The following is a 17,275-nucleotide window of genomic DNA, read 5'->3' on the forward strand; positions in this document are numbered from 1 at the left end:
TTGGCAGAGCTCAGGTAACCTCAGAGTGGGGTTTTGTACGTGTCCAACATCGGCAACTTCTGGGAAGAGCACAGGGTTGACTATGGTTTAAGGAGGGAAGATTTATATTAAGATATTAGGAAGAAATTCTTTACTGTAAGGGTGGTGAGGCAACTGGCACAGGTTGCCCAGAGAAGCTGTGGATGCCCCATCCCTGGAAGTGTTCAAGGCCAGGTTGGATGGGGCTCTGAGCAATCTGGTCTAGTGGAAGGTGTCCCTGCCCATGGCTGGGGGGTTGGAATGAGATGATCTTTAAGGTCCCTTCCAACCCAAACCATTCTGTGATTCTACAAACTGATAAATCATTAACCAAGTTCTTTGGTAGATACAAAACAAAGGGAAAATCCATCTTGGTATCAAGCTTTGATCAAAAGCAGATTACTGGCCCAAGCCCCCCCAGAATTCCCCCCCCCTTTTCTTCCGGCCATCACCACTCCTCTGCAAAGGCAGCAGAATGGACGGTTGCTTTTGCACGACTCCAAAACCACAGCTAACAGCCCACCACATTAACTCATTCAGCATTTGACTGATGGTTTTTTTAGCAAGCTCAGCTGTGAAATAGGGTAGGCGAGAAGCAGAGGCACAAGCAGGAAGCTCTCTGTCTTTCCTGCTTCACGGCAACTGCCCATGAGGCAGAGGAGGACAAAAACCTGCTGGGTGCCCTCCCAGATCTGCCCTGTACAAACTCCCAGAGCTCACAAGTCACAAGCCTGCTGAAAAAGTGCTCCATCATGTTTAAACACAAAACTCATTCCTAGTCTGAATGACTTTGTAAGCATTAACCCAAATGAAAAGGGTTTCATCCATACTAGCATGTGAACGTATTTTGCCTACAAGGGGCTGAAAAACATTCTGTGAGGATGCCTGAATTTTTGATGCTTTATTCCTGAGCCTTCCAGACACTCTAGAATCCAAGAGTTTGCTCTCCATTTCAGCACTCTCACTCCAAGAGGATGACAAGCCCTAAGGATGTGGATACAGTGAGTTTTGGCCTGCAGAGACTACATTTTAACAGTAGACATGGGGGTTCCACTGTCCTTCAGGTAGAGCTGGAGATCAGAACGTGACAAAGAAACGACATCTGCTTCTGTATCACTTTTGCCCATTTCTTTTGCCTCATCATACCCCTTCTGTCCCTCAAAGGGAAAGAAGAAAACCCCACTGTCTGGGCTCATGAGCACATCTCTTGAACTTGCTCCTTTTTTGGACATGAGCACCATGAATTTGATGATCTTCTAGGTTCATGTCAAAAAATCATTCAGCAAGGTTTTGCAAAAGAAAGTTAAACGTGTCCCTTTCTAGAATCAAGAAAACAGGGAGAAATATCATCTTGATTGGCAAAAATGTTACTCGAGCTAATTATTTGAAAATGTGGTCAAAATTAGTTGCTATCATGAAGTACTGATGGGGTTAGTACAACAGGGGTTAATTTTTGAGAGGAAGATGGCTTGATCTAGCATAGCTGGGTTTCTACCCAGTTCTGCTCCACTCAAAACTGAGAACAGCTTAGTTGCTTATATAGTAGCTACTAAATGACCACAGTTACATCCCATTACGTTAAGGAAGACGCAACAAGCCAGCATTTTTCCTTAGCACAGGTCTGTGAGCTGCCACGTCACGAGCCCCCTGCAGAAACAAGGGACAGAAACTCCTAAGAAAGGAAACAGATTGCAGGGTCATTTCCAACAATCTCCAGTAGTTGCCCTCCCTCACACGCCAGTCACATGAGCAATTCTTGGGGAGTACCCAAAGCTGTGCTTTTTACTGTTACTGACTAAAGAGATTATGAAGTGACAGGTGTGGGGCTCCAACTTGAAAACTGATTATCAACAGCAATACTCCCACCAAGACCTGTTAGGAGATGGAGGCTCACACACTCAGCACCAATAGAGCTTTTGTATTAACAGCGTATTCCAACTGAGTAGCTTTGAGAAAAATCCCACCATGGATTGGGACCGCACAGGAACATTTTCCTCACATGGTTGTATTTTTTTCCTTGCCCGGGAGCAAACTGCCTTACAGAATAAATTTTAATTGAACATATTAATGTTAGATGCCTAAGTCTGTGAATGACCTAGATAATGAACTCATTGCATGGGAGCCAGTTCCCTCCTCTTCCTCAGAGCTTCATAGGCACTCACTGTGCCCAATAAATAATGTACAACCCAGCCATCATTATAAACTCTTGTTACGTGCAAGAAGGGGGAAAGAAACGTGTCCAGTTCTTTTCCCAATTAGCCAGTGCAAAGCTGGCAGCATTAACTCCACTAATGCCACTGGGAATCCACTGATGGAAATCTTGCAAGCAACACCAGAAGCAAGCACCAGGCTCCTGTTCTGCTGAAATCACACTGAAGACACAGGCAAACGATTTTTATGAAAAGTAAGAAAGGAAGAATATAACTTTCACATTGATGTTATTAAAAATTGATGCCAGAAAAAAGTGAGGTATAGAAAACACCATGTGTGTATCAGTTTACATATGAGGAAAGGATAAGATTTAAAGCACTTAAAATTTGAAAGAATTAAAGGATATGAGATAGAAGGAAACATGCCGTAAATCAATTCCCAAATTTCATTACTTAGGACTACATTTTTCCTGTGCTCTTCAATCCTGGGGAAAAGGCCAAGAAGCTATAAGGCCTTGTTTACCAAGGAAAATAAATGCAGGACAAAGTAGGAATTCAAACAGGATAAGCTAGTCTTTCATTAGCCATTCTTGATTTAGACAGCCTTCATTATTCTGAAGGAACAAAGCCCAGAACTGAATACATTTAGCAAGGGATGAGCACACTGACCAGACTAGGTGGAGAGAATCCCTCTAGGAACTAACTCACATGCTGCCAATCCAGCTCCAATGCTATCAGAGACAGCATTGATTTGCAACTGTGTTGTCAGATAAAAGCACTTCGGAGCACAGACATCCCATGCTGTGGGCTGATTTTTACTGTCATAGTAAAACTGTCACCCTCCTTCCTATCCCAACCATGGAGCCAGCTCCAGCAGACTGACACAACCCTAAATGATCTTCCTGACAGTGCACGTCTCTCTCTGACTCACACCCACAGCGCTCGACATAGTTACAGCTGGTCCCTGGTTGAACCTACTACAGCATCTATAAAACTGTGAATGATGGTAAATATTTTCTATCCTAAAAACAATAAAAGGATTCCCAAACTAAGACCCCATTGCTATCACAGGTGGTTTAAAACACTAAAGCAAGTGGAGATTTATATGAAGACTTTAATTTACAAGTGACGTCTTGCCTACATGACAGAGTAAAATTAAATTTACTCAAGAGAAAAAACACAAAAGACAGTGTTATGCTAAAATGTAGACTAATGACAAGGAACTAAGAAAAAAATAAGAAACAAGCAAAGGCAAAACAGAAACCACAGAGCAGGCCAGAGAGAGAGAGGGCTAGAAACCAGAGGTGCTGCAGGGAGGTATGAGCTGCTTTTTCAGACTAAATGAGACCAGCTGGCAAGTCAAAATCCTGTCTGAGGATGGCTGGCATAGAATATACAAGACAAAGGCAGGAAAAACACCTCACTGTTAGATATGGAACTACTATCTCAAACCTCTCCTCAGCCTCTAGATGCACATTGTCAGACAGTCTATCACTGTAATTCTTGCTATTAGGTGTAATGTCCTGGGACAGCATAGTCACATAGCCTGTTTCTCACATCCTCTCCCTCACTTGCCTCCATTTGAGAGATTACAGGGCTCTACTGATCTGTCAAGTGATTTCACACTGCAAATGGTTTTATGAATTTTTTTTAAACATACAGCAGACACACAATACTCATACAGCAAATCATGTTTAGAAATGTGACTTGCATGGATGTATTTTCCTCCTCTCCTCCTTTTGACAGAAATATCTGTATTGCAATATAAAGTAAAAAAAAAAAACAACAACAAACAACAAAATAAAAAAGAAATTCCACTTATGCCTAAACAGCATTCTCATGTTGGTTTAAAAAATAGAATAAATAATCTGTCTCCCACCTCACAAACTCAAGTCACCTACCCAAGCTGCCCAACTTGTTTTTCTTCACCAGTATTTCATCTCCTGCCTGTTCCACAGTCAGGAAAACTCTCCTAGAAGGAGTCTGGAGAGCTGCCACCGTACCACTGAAGCAAATACAATCAATTCACTCATGAAACTCAATACTTACAAAACTGGGCAGGTGAACACCAAGAAAAAGTCCTTATGTAATGTCATCTACAGATTCACACTCCAGTTCCTCCCTCCTCCCCTGTCAACATTTTTTTGTACTGGTAAAGCTCCTGGGTAAGCACAGTCACAGCAGCTGGCTCTTCCTGCAGTGCGAGCTGTGCTGGCCCAAAGGGCAGGACCACAGCATATGATGGAGCACAGAAATTCCCATCCAGTGACATGGAGGGCCAGCACACAAGCAGAAATCTTATCCCAGACCTGACATCCCAAATGCCCTGAGGCTGTGCAGCCCAGGATTGCCATCTTCCCCAGGCTGGGCTTCATTGCTTTGCAAGGTGGCACTCAGAGGAGACAACCCTGGGTGTGACATCTACCTGTCAGACAAGACACAGGCATCCCCTGTCTCTCTCTGTTCGTGTTGAGGACTGCATCCCTTCATCAGGATCATTGCTGGGCTAGAGAGCACGAGGCTTTCTGGAGATGCAGTGGGTCCCACAAAGAAAGGCAGTAGCCCAAAACTGGCAGTTGCCAGAGCAACTCTTCTGCCTGCAACCTGCCCCCTGCCCCACATTGGAGAAGCCCCAGGAAAGAGCAGAGCAGGGAGCGGGGCCATCAGCCGGTCAGACTGCTCTGGCAGCTGCGGGATAGATCTGACCATCGATTAGATGCCTCTGGTCTAGCACAACAAGGGTACGAGAGATCACAAGGTCAGGGAAGTGAAAAGGCAGTTTTTTCCATCACCTTGGGCCCAGGACAGACGCTGAATATCTGGAACACCAGAACTGCTGAGAAATGCTTGCTCCTGCATGGCATTGCTCTAACACAACAAGACCTGGCTTACATCTGTTCATGGTGCTGGCTCCCAAAATAAAGCAGGATGGTTTCCTCAGCAATTGACCTCCCTAAGTGATGAGAAAAACTCACGATATCAGAGCATAAAAAAAGCATCATTGGCATTGCAGAAATTTAAGTAGTTTGTCTGGCTTACCCTAAGTGGCTTAGCAATGTTAATTGGATGCTTTAAGATGTGCTTTGTTTTAGATATACATTAGTTATCTTTGATACAATTATTATAAAGTAAGTCTCTTCCTCACAACCATCCAGGGATCTTGTACCAGCACAAGGGCATGGCTTGGGAGAGGAGCAACCACCTGGTGAGCTCCACCAGGACACGGCACAAGGTTCGTTATCCAGGACTCCAGCCTGGGTCACCCCACAAATAATGCAGGGGTGGAACAAGCAGTCAGAGCAAAGATTGCTCACTGTTTCGAGAAGAAATTAAGTTTGCAGCATGGTATGACATATATTAACTGCATGCATAAATAGGATGAGATCTGGGAGGCAAAAAGGTGCGATGGCTGATCCAGAATCCTTTAGAAAAGCTTCAGGTAACTCATTTCACGCAGAAATTCTTCCGTTCATCTTTTTCTCCATGGTTACACAAAAGGTCCCCGATTTTCCGATTGTATTAGCAAAGCACAATAGCTACAATCCAGCCTAAAGCATCAAAGGAGCTTTGATAGTTTGTGAAGAAAGGGTGGGAGTCTTATTCACTTCACTAAGGGATATGTTTTTCATATTGAATTACCCTGCAAATCAGTAGACTTTCTAATGGTATTTCAATAGCTTAAATGGCCCCCTTGACAATCCGTTCTGCAGGGTTTATTGCCAATAAGCTCAAAATGGCCAGAAACCAAATCATTACTCAGAAAATACTCCAAACAGAAAGCTTCTGACAGCCTGGGTGAAATGTGCTTTACTGAAAGACCTGTGGAAAAAGCTATATATAAACCATGAACTGAGTGAGGCAACGCTGTGGGGCCCAGGGCTGGGGACAGAGCTTCCTGGGGTGCTGGGCTCACCTGTGCTGTGGTCACCCCATTGCCCCCTCCTCCTCCTCCACACACAGTCTCTCTGAAAAGAGCAGCCCCAGGGCTGGGGGCGCAGGTCTGCAAACACCCTCTCATGAGCTTCTACCATGACCAACACTGTTGAAGGCAATGTGGGCATCAGCCCTTGGCTGCCTCTTCTCCCTCTAACTGGGGCTTGCAGGTAATTCAGTGGCAACACCAGCAGCAGGAATATAAAGGTATCCCTGGCATCAAAGTCAATGCCCCCATGCCAACAAACCACATCAACAAGGGCTCCATAGAATCACAGAATGGTTTGGGTTGAAATGGACCTTAAAGATCACCTCCTTCCATTCCCCAACACCATGGTCAGGGACACCTTCCACTAGACTAGTTGCTCCAAGCCCCATCCAGCCTGGCCTTGAACACTTCCAGCGATGGGGCATCCACAACTTCTTTGAGCCACCTGTGCCAATGTTTTACCACCCTCATTGTAAAAAACTTCTTCCTTATATCCAATCTAAATCTCTCCCCTTTCAGTTTAAAGCCATTACCATTTGTCCTGTTACTCCATGCCCTTGTCCAAAGTCTCTTGCAGTCCCTCTAGGTACTGGAAGGTGCTATAATGTTTTCCTGGAGCCTCCTCTTCTCCAAGCTGAAAAACCCCAACTCTCTCAGCCTGTCCTCATAGCAGAGGTGCTCCAGCCCTTTCAGCATCTTTGTGGCCTCCTCTGGACTCGCTCCAACAGGTCCATGGCCATCTTTTATTGGGGGCCCCAGAGATGAATGCAGTACTCCTGTACATCATCCCTCACATGCAGATTCACCTTGAAGTGACTGCCACTGCAGTCCCCATAAGACCATTTCTCTCTGGGTCACTGAAGCACCTGATTGCCTGGACCCTGGCCTGCCCTATCCTTCACTCTCAGGACTCCTGCTCTTCCCCAGGCAAAGAATTCTCCCCCCCTTCAGCCACAGTCCCAGGTGAATGCAGTGACTGCCAACATCTTTGAAGGGGATAGAAACACCTAACTGTCCATATTCCCCAAACCTATGGGCCCACCAAGCTGCAAAGCCAAAGGGCCTGGGTACCCTGCAGAGGGGTTGGATTCAGCTTTTGGCTCAGTGGATGTTCATAGCTGGGGAAAGTGATGTGGTGATCCTTGCACAGCCTATCCCACCCAAACTGCACTGAGTGAAGCATGCTCCTCTCACATACACTTCTCCAGCATTCCCACAGCCCTTCCCAGCTCCAAGAACATCAAAGCAACAGCTCTCAAGACACAGCTGTGGAAAAATAGACTAAGGAACTCTCTAGAGAGCCATTACTGCAGCAGGACCAGGCACCCAGGTACATGAAGGACAGACAAACCCACATCTTGCTGTGCCAACTTCAAAGGCAAGACAGGGACTCCAATTCTACAGACCCCTACTGGTTCCAATCACTGGAAACTGGTTCTTCTCATGCTTTGACCAAATCTTTCCAGCCAAACACAATCTCAAGCAAAATGCCTGTGTTCTCCAAGGATGCCCACAGTTGCCAGACGGGTCATTTACTGGGGAGGAGCAGGAAACAGAACTCCAAATAGCTCAACTTCTGATGCTGAAACAGGGCAGAAAGTGTGCAGCCCTTCACGACAGTCAGCTCTAGATGTTCTCATCTGCTCTGATCAGTACAACTGTTATCAGCATCACACACCCATGGATTATTTAACACCTGACAAATAGCAACAACCTTTCTTTTAGTTATTACAACCTTTCTTTTAGGCTGCAGGGCACTCTCAGGTAGCCGTGGTGCAGGGGACTCTGCTGGCATTCTGAAGAGTCTGTTTGCAAGGCCAAAGGACAAGTGTTTGCTAAAGGAAAGAAAGAAAAGCTGAAATTACAGTAGTTTTCAAACCCATCTTACATTCTGCAGCGGGTCTTTCTCTCCACTAGTCCTACTAAACATAATAACTGCATTTCAGTAATAATAATTACAGAAACGACATAAAACTTATCAAGAAATAGGGAAGGATCCTATTTTACCGGAGCCTAGTTTGCAATTAACGTGCAGTGCGACCTTCACACAAATCAGAGATCTGTACTACATACAAAAATGGTTGTTGTGTTCATGGAAATAGAAATCATATGGACAGATTAGTACTGCTTTTTATCTCAGCCTCCTCCTGCCCTGCGGAAGGAGACACCGTTTATTCCCAGCTCTACAAGCTGTGGTCCATCTCTACAGGTAGGGATCGGCTGATGCAGACACAAAATACTGCTCCACAAAGTCCTCTGTCAAGAGCTATAAACTATTTTGGCTCCTGAAGAAAGTTTTGCTCACCTGGAGAACACTCTGTAGCCAAGCAGGAGATAAAACAAGCAGCACCTATATCATATTTGACCTGGAGCATCCTGGCTCTCTGCCATGGTCATGATGCTCTGGAGAAGTTGCCTTTTCCTTTAACTCCTCAACTTAATGTTCAGCAAATACAATTGTACATAAACATGGGTAAAGAACAATTTTTTTTGCCTTCAGAAAGAAAAAAAATCATAGGGAAGGGTACAAGCAAAAGAGCTCAAGTGAAGGAATGCACGAGAATTATTTGTCTTAATCTCTTCCTGCACACATGAACAAATCATAACAAACTCATCAGGAAGTTGCGATGGGCTCATTAATCTTATAGCCCATCTGTTATGTGATTTCCTTCAGTGTGCTCTGACGATGTGCTACTTCAAGATGAAGGTTTAATTTACACTCCTTGTTAAAGTCCTAGAAATTATGACATCTCTGCCCAGAGACTAACAATTTTTACAATCATGATTAAATAATTCCCTGGTAACAATGCCATTCAGTATCTGTAAACAGTGTTTCCCCAAGGTTAAAAATTACTTTAGCTACTACATAAAACTCATAGGAATAATCCTATGTATTGTAAACATCCACCCTTTCAGCTACACTCAGTACTCCAACTTATTTATGTTGTTTCACTGACCTACGACTGCTTCCTACGCTGCACTCAGAGGCAGTTAAAGAAGAGATAATAACTTTTAAAGATGCATTTACCTGCCGAGTAAAAAGATCTTAGCACATGCTAGTGCAAAACTAAATGCTTTAAAAGGCAAGTTTCAACCCTGATGTAAATCATAGCATAAGAGCTTTCGGATAGCAGCCAGTTTAGTTCTCTCCTGCCCTGCACCTGGTCATGCGCACCTGTGTGAAATGCTACCATTCAGGTTTGCACAATTTCACACCCACACAGGCAAATGCCTCCCAGAGAGAACATGGCACCGGAGAGATCGCTCTCAGTTTGGACTACACTAGAGCATGCTGAAGGCTAGATGGCATTTATTTGACAATATTAATAAAAACTACGGTGCCGCAACTTGACAAGTAAACGTAAGAAATGGGAAACAGAGAAGGATCTTGGATGTCTGATCAGTGGAAACTTAGTCAAATGTGTTTAACAATTAATATACAAGTTAGAAAATATCCAGACTGTGCTCATATGTTTACTAGAAAGACTTCAGAAAACAACTAAAATAGTTGGGAGAAAAAGGGTAACCTTTGAAGAATCTCTGAAACATGGATTTTAATGCAAACCATGAGCAGAGAACTCTGTCCCTGACCCAGTGGTATGACTCAGGTGTATCAGCATTACTGATGAGACAGCTCATGTCCATACATTTACTCATCTGCATAAGTGTTCAGGGCCATAATTGCAGTGAGGTACCTGCAAGTCATCTGGGAAGCACCAATGCTTACACACCAACTGCTCCTCCTTGCCTCTCGCTGACACTTCCTACAGATCTCACAAGAGGTGGTGACCAAGTCAAAACTAATCATTCCTTTTTTTTTTCAGCAGAAGAAAACTCATGTGTATAAACAGAGCAGCATGAGCCTGAGAACTCTTGCCAAAACTTTCAGGCCAGAAGGTGAGCTGAGGGACTGCACAGGTAATTCCCAGGCAGCTTCACTCTGTGGAGGAGAGCTCAGGGAGCAGAGGCAGCAAACTGCCCTGCCCTCTTTGGCTGTTATCAATCATTTGGAGATTCCCAATATACTGTTATCTTTGTCTCTGAAAATTTTGGTAAACATAAAAGTTCTATTTCAAATCAAAATCAAAAATCGTGCACAGCCAAGGGAGCATAAACCAGGTTAAATGTTGGGGATTCACCAATTTTCCCCACATTTTATTCACTCATTCCTTGCCTATCTGTGCTTTTGTTTTGGGGATGGAAAAGGGCAGAAGTTAAGGTGTCGCAAATAATCTACAGTTCCTTGTGGTATTTTGTATTGTGCCAGCAGTTCGTGGACCCTGGGTTAGTAGAAACCAGCATTTCCTATCCTTCTCATACACAAACACCCGTGACAGCCTTGCTGCATTTATCAAGACATATTCAATTATCAGGGCAAGATGCTGTTCCCTGTCATCATGTGACCCTGGCTGCACGCTATGCAAGAGGCTAAAAAAGCAAATCACAAGGGAGGGGAGAGGAGAAAGGGAACAGAAGACAACACTTGTTCACTCCCCAGTAAATCCACATCAGCTGTAATTTCCAGACATTAACTAGAAAGGAGAGCAGCTCTTAGTCTCTGTGTAAGTGCCGAGATATAACATCAGTTTAGATCAGTCTAATTCAAAAAAATTGCCGATTTTTCAACGCATTGCACCCATCAGCTCACAGGTACAGGAGTTCATAAAACACATGTCTATCCAGCAAGGCTTAGAAACTTTTCCCTCACCAAAGACCAGATGACTATTTCAGACTGCATCAGCCCTAAAAATCAGCACTGCTGGATGGATGAAATGAAAGAAACAGCACATGAAATGAAAGAAATGTGCATGCATCCATATTGGAGCAATATGATGACAGATATTTTAGTCATGGGAATAAGGCCACCACCTCTGCAGCACAGCAGTCCAATCCCACATGTAGCCAGCCCCAGCACAACCACAATTCCAGCATCCCAAGAGGACAGGGCCTCACTCAACAGCAAAGAGGAAACACCCCCAGCAAAGCAAACATGAAGAAAACCCTCAAAACCACAGCTCACTCTCCTGAGCTCACTCCTTTGCCTTGTCTGCAGGGCTCTGGGCCATATGTATAGCTGCTTTAGCACAAGTCCCACCAGCAGTTTCTCTCCAGGGAGCCTGGCAAGCTGGGCACGCACCCACTGAGCAAACCCCCAGTAACTCTGCTCTGCCTGAGGTGACACCTCAGCTCAGCCATTGGAGCTGGACTGGGGCCCTTCTGTCCCACACTCAGTTGCAGCACTAATTGTCTCAGAGACAACACCTTCAGGACATCAACTTCAAGCCTATCCATAGGGTACCTGAGCACTCCATAATAAACAACAAAAACAGCATCAATCTACACCTATCCATCAATCACTCTAAGCACCCCAAAGGTGAAGCATCACACCTCAGCCACAGACCCTGGCTGAGAGCAGAAAGCACCACTGATCTCCTTGTGATAGGATCAAGATGTCAATCTGTTCTCTACACTCAGCTCTCCTTCCTCCCCATCTGATTTATTCTGCTGGTTACCTGACTGCACATGCTGCCTCAAAATGTTGACATCTAGCTTAGCCTCAAAAATTCTCATCTCTTCTGCACCTTCTCTACTCTGAAGAAATGCCTTTTCCCCCTAACTCTCATAAGCAAACTATTGTCTGGATCAACACAATCACTTGCTCCTCCTTTACAGTCCTGGAAACAAAGGTGCAACTTTAGAGCCTGTACTATTTCTCTGACATCACGACTAAGGCATAAAGGAGGTTCTCCGGGCTGGATGCAAGTGACATTGACTTGGAAATAACCTAGAACTAGCTCTATGTGAAACTGTCTTCACCCAGAACAACACTGGACAGAACAGACACAAGGTTACTCCCGACATTCTGGTAAGAAGTCCCAGAAATTCACAGGCACACAGCAAACTCTTGTGCAAGCATGTGGAGAGCTGAGCAGAAATACAACCCCAGCTATCCACGTCTCCAAGTACGTCTCTGTGCAGTGCTAAGCAAGAGGAGGAATGGACACCTTCCTCTCAGTTATCTATTCCAAGTCTTATGGTAGTCTACAAAGAGGAAAGACTGCTCCAGCGGCTGCACCCTCCAGCTACCACACCTGAGACATTTTGCTCTTAGGGTCCCCAAATGCATCAGCTGCAGCAGCAGCCTATGCCAACCTAAAGCAGAGGGGCACAAAGACGTGCGGGAAGAACAGCCCTGTGTCCATGCAGACACAGACACATCGCGCGGCTGCGGCACAGGCAGGCGAGGACAAGCCCCAGCTCTGCGAGTCCCCTTCCGGCGTCTCCATTCATTGCGAGAGGAGTCCGGCTCAGCTTCTCCCCCACAGAAAGCGGCCACTCACCCAGCCCTCGAAGCTGTCGCTGGGGCCGGCGGAGCGCAGGAGGTCCTGGAAGGGCAAGGTGCAGTTGGCCACGAAGTCATCGTAGCCGATGGGGGTGTCGTGGAACACGGAGAGCTCGATCTGATGGCCGTCGGAGACCGTGGCCGAGAACTCCTCGTTGTAGGTGGGTTTGTTGGTCTTCTGCTTGGTGCTGGTCTGCCCCACGCGCACCTGGTCCACGCTGACGGTGACATAGGGATCCAGGAGTTGGTAGCCCTTGCGGAAGAGCGAGTGCCGGAGAGACCAGCGGGGGCTGCAGCCCCCAGCCGCCTCCCGATGCGCACCTTCAAGTCGCCGTTGAACTTCATGGCTCCGGACATGGCCCGCCCCGCCCGGGAGCCGGAGCACAGCCGACAGCGATCTCTCCGCCGGGGACACGCACATCCCAGCCTCTCTTGCCGGGCCGGCAGCAGCCATTCCGCCGCACCTCAAGGGCCGGGCGGCGGCAACCGGCGCCCGCCCCACGGGCCATGCCGGAGCTGCGGAACCGCCGGCACCGCCCGCCCCTCGCGCAGCGCTCCCACCGCCCGGCCGCCCTCCTAATGCCACAGGGGGAGGCGGCTTCGGTTGGGTTGGTTGGGTTGTGGGCTGGGCTGGGCGAGGCTGAGCTCGGCCGGCTGTGCTCGGCTCGGGGCACCTGGGCGCGGGGCGGTGCCGGGGGGGAGGAGCCGCGAAGCCGCGCCGCGGGGGCGGGCCGGCTGGGGAGCGGCTCGGCTCGCTCGGCTCGGCTCCGCTCCCTTCGTCTCCCGCCCCCGCCTTTAGCCAGGCCCGGCCGGGAGGACCGAGCTGGCCGCGGGAGGAGCCGCCTGGCCCGCCCGAGAAGCGCGGCGGGGACACAGAGCCGCTGACAAGGCCGGGACAAACCTCCGCCCCGCCCGCCGGGCTCCAAACCCGCCGCTCCGCATCTCCCGGCGAGGGCTGAGCCTGCCCCTGCTCCGACCTGCGGCATCTCGGCGCCTGCACGGCCAGAGCAGTGACCCAGGGCAGCGCTGCCCCAGCCGCCCGCACGGAGGAGCACATCGGGATGGGCTGGGTTTGCCTTGGAATCTTTATTGGAACAGCTCTACCGGTTGGGCAGTAATTGTAGCGGATTAACGTTTTTGGCACTGGCTTTGTTTTGGGGCGCGTTTCTTGGGAGCTTTGATCGCACTTTCTTAATAAAGTCGGAATGAAAAGATTTTTTAACTGCTTTCCAAAGTTCACAGCAAAATGGGGTGACTGAGTAGCAAACAAGAAAATCCTGCTTTCCCTGTGGCACTGTTTGGCTGACATCGTCCCAGCGAGGTTGCAATGCCTAGGATGTGGTCCTTTGAACAACCCCAGCGCAGCTGGATGGTGCCGAGGCTGGTTGAGAGCTTCCATCCTTTTTTGAGGGTGTGTTTCTTTCCTCGTTTCTTTTCTTGTACTTTTCCAGACCACTCTTCTCACCTCAACCCTTCATCTTTCCCATTCTAGCCATGCCAGAGCAGACTGCCCCAGATTTCCCACTCCCTTTCTTCCTTGCCCCCTTGCCCATGCTCTTTTCTTCTTCCAGAGCTCCAAGTTTTGCAGGAGCACCAAGCCAAGGCTCATTCCAGCCTCGGGAAGAGCAGGGGGCTTCCCATTGCCTCCTCTGGAGAGAGCAGGTGGAACAGCTTCAGTAATGTCATCATTCCTCACAGGGAAGCAGGTTTTCTGACAGAAAACCTAGTAGAGTCTGAAATCAGATTTCTGACATGCCTCCTTCTGAGGCTTCTAAGTTCCTTGATCTCTCCCTATTAACCAGAAAAAAGAAGTGTGGAAGATTTTTTGGAGCTCAGATGGGACAGCTCACCCTGGGGAGGAACACAGGCTTCACCTTAGAAATTGCATAACTGTACAAAATCCAGCCACCACACACTAGGGGATCTTGTGTCCAGCAGTGACCAGCTCCAGATCTTTTAACAGCAGGCATGGCCAAGTAAACACAGAGTACTCCTTTCTCATGAAAGACTCGAAGATTTAATTATTTGAGGGTTTTTGGATGGGGTGGGGTGTAGGGGAGTGGACATTGATGTTCCTTCTGAAATGCATTCTAGCATGAGCTGTGATCATTCTGGGGAGTTTTATTTTCCCTTCTTTGAATATTCATAACTTTTTGGCTTCCTCCATCCCACAGCAGCGAGCTGGTCCAAAACAAACATTTCTTTCTGTCATCTGTGTCTCTGCTCTCACTTCCGTGTCTTGATTCACCACTCCGCTGCTTTCATGACACCCTCAAATAAAAAACCCCCTATCTCCCTTCTCAAGAGCATCACTAGTTGTCACTTGGCACTTTTGTCCTCTCTCTCCTTCTTACTTAGAGCTGTCCCTTGGAGCTGTCCACGTGAACCAGGGCAGAATCCACCCTGACCACCAGGGCCAACCCACAGTTCTTAGAAGACTTCCCCTGGACTCCCTCATGGCTGCAGGCAAGATTTCAAGACAGCCTGAACTTTAAAGCACCTGCATGAGTGTCCACAGGATGAGTGGGAAGGCCTTAGAAAGGCTGGAGCACTCGCTCTCTCAACTCCAAATCATCCAATACAGATTTTACTTTGCTGAGAGCCCTTCAAAGGCTTTCCTGGCTCTCTGCACCAGAGGCAGGATTAGTGTTTTTACCATATCCTCCCTTGTTTGGGGTGCTTTTGGAACACTGAGGGAACTTTTGTTCCCTAAAAGAGCTTTTATCATTTACCAGAATTATTTTATTCCTTTCCCTTAATAAATAATTGTTTGCAAACCAAACAATGCCAGATTTTTTTGCTTCTGTTTAGTTTTTGAAATTGACTCTCAGTGGACCATGTGAAGGCAAAGGAGTTGCAGGTTTGAGAGGGGAAGCAAACTTCCAAACCTTTGACATTCTCGAGTCGTCCCAATTCAGTTAAACTGGGAAGTTTGCCACTTCTTTCAACTGCCTGTGTTGAGTAATGGGAAGTAATGCTTTCCTGAATTTAGGTTTATTAAAGGCCAGATTCTTCTGTGCCTTCCCAGCAAAGATGTTTTTGTGCTGCAGGTAATCACTTCCGTGAAGAAATCGTTCCAGCAAGGAGCCACAGCTTCTGCCTTCTGACAGATGCCGAGGCTTGCCAGCAGTTGCTGCAGCAGCTCCTCCCAACAGCCCCTTGCAAGAGCACAGCCATGAATGCCTGTTGGCTTTGGCTGCCCTGTGGCAGAGAAGTTCCCCAGGGGCACAGGTCTTTGAGGCAGGAGACGGGCACTACCCCTGCCAGGACTCAGGGCAGTGGCACAGGAGGGGAGTGTTTGCTGCTTTTTGCAGCCGTTCCTAAAGTTCACATCCAGCTGTCTCAGATGCTTTAGGGAATGCACTCATTCCAACCTGGGGCAGGTTGGCCACAATGGGGGAAGCCCCAGGGCATGTGTCTGTGTGTCACAGAGCCCTTTGTGACATGGTGACCGTCGTCAATGGGATGGCACAGGGCAGTGTGTCCAAGGGCCCTTTGTGACACGCCCTGATATAGGTGTTGGGCGACAACGCGGCCACGCCACAGTGCTCGGAGCACGCGTCTGGTCAGGACGGGACTGAGCCGTGCTGTGAGGAGTCTCCTCGCAGCCAACTCATTCGTCACTGATCCGAAGCATTTCCGAGAGTTCTTTTTAAAGCAAGATCCCTCGAGGCCAGCCCACGGGAGTTGGTGACCCAGAGCTTTTCTGAGGCATCCCCGCTCCCTGTGGGCGTGGCCCTCGAGGCCAGGCCACGGGCCTTGGTGACCCGGAGCTTTTCTGGGCATCACCAGTGCCTGTGGAAGGTGCCCTCGAGGCCAGACCACTCGACTTTGTGTTCCGGAGTTCTTCCTGGGCATTCCCACTCCCTGGGGAAGGTGCCCTTGAAGACACTCTGTGAGACTTGAAGACCAGGGTCTTTTCCGAGGCGTCTCTTGTACCCACAAGGTCAACGTGTGGGATGGCGGGGAGACGCTCCGGCCTGTGCAGGCTGCTCAGGCCAAAGAGGAAGAGAGAAGGCCCTGGGGCTACCTCAGCACAACAACCTGAGGAGATGCAACACTTCCAACCCCTGCAGCAGGGTGAGTGCTGGAGCTGGGCCACAGGGCTACTGGCTGCAACCAGCTTGGCCCCTTCCCATCCCCTGTGGGCACACTCAGAGAAAGGGAGGGAGGAAGAGGGGCCAAGGCTGACCTCCCCAGCATCCGTGCTCCATCCACTGGGCATGCCAGGGCCGGCCCTGTCTCTGGAGTGCAGGGCTGGGCTCTGTTCCCTGGCCTCTCCTGCAGCCCCTCAGCTCTGCCTGCTCTCGCTCTTTGACAGATCCAGACCAGAACCGGACAGAGGAACAGGAACGCCCCCATGGCCGCTTCCGCAGAGCAGTTCAGGTACCTGCAGCCATCCCCCCCTGGGCTGGGCCTGCTGTCACTGCTCAACCTGGCACTACTGGTGGATCACTCCATCCGACTTCTCTCTCTTCCCTGCCTTTTGTTCTGGTGCAGAGGTTTCTGAAATTCATGGGAATTCGGCGCAGAACACCCAGGACCACACCACCTGAGGTTGTGGCAGAGCCTGACACCAGGACAACTGAGATCGAGGAGAAGCCTGATGTCAGCACTGCACCGATTGACAGCACGGAAACCTCTGACACCGCTGTGACCAAGGACACGGCCAACCCTGACACCGCACTGGCCGCTCTCACTGGGAAGGATGACATCGAACTGTCTCATTGCACAGCAAAGCCTGACACCGCTTTGGCTGATGACACAATCGGCTCTGACACTGCAGCGACTGATGTCATGGCCAAGGCTGACATGGCACCGATGCTCACTGATGGGACTTCA

The 17,275-nt window shown here is 48.3% G+C and overlaps 1 protein-coding gene across 1 annotated transcript in view; it reads right to left on the reverse strand.

Annotated features, from left to right (window-relative positions):
* PRKCH (protein kinase C eta) overlaps positions 1-12,790 on the reverse strand; it is a 118,856-nt gene extending 106,066 nt beyond the window's left edge. The window contains 2 exon segments of the mRNA XM_018082164.2: positions 12,432-12,727; positions 12,730-12,790. Of these exon segments, the coding sequence (XP_017937653.2) occupies positions 12,432-12,727; positions 12,730-12,790 (357 nt within the window).
* Between the last annotated feature and the right edge of the window lie 4,485 nt (positions 12,791-17,275).

The sequence above is a fragment of the Manacus vitellinus genome, unplaced genomic scaffold (genome assembly GCF_001715985.3).
Source record: "Manacus vitellinus isolate BGI_N305 unplaced genomic scaffold, ASM171598v3 scaffold_6_pilon, whole genome shotgun sequence".
Taxonomy (NCBI): domain Eukaryota; kingdom Metazoa; phylum Chordata; class Aves; order Passeriformes; family Pipridae; genus Manacus; species Manacus vitellinus.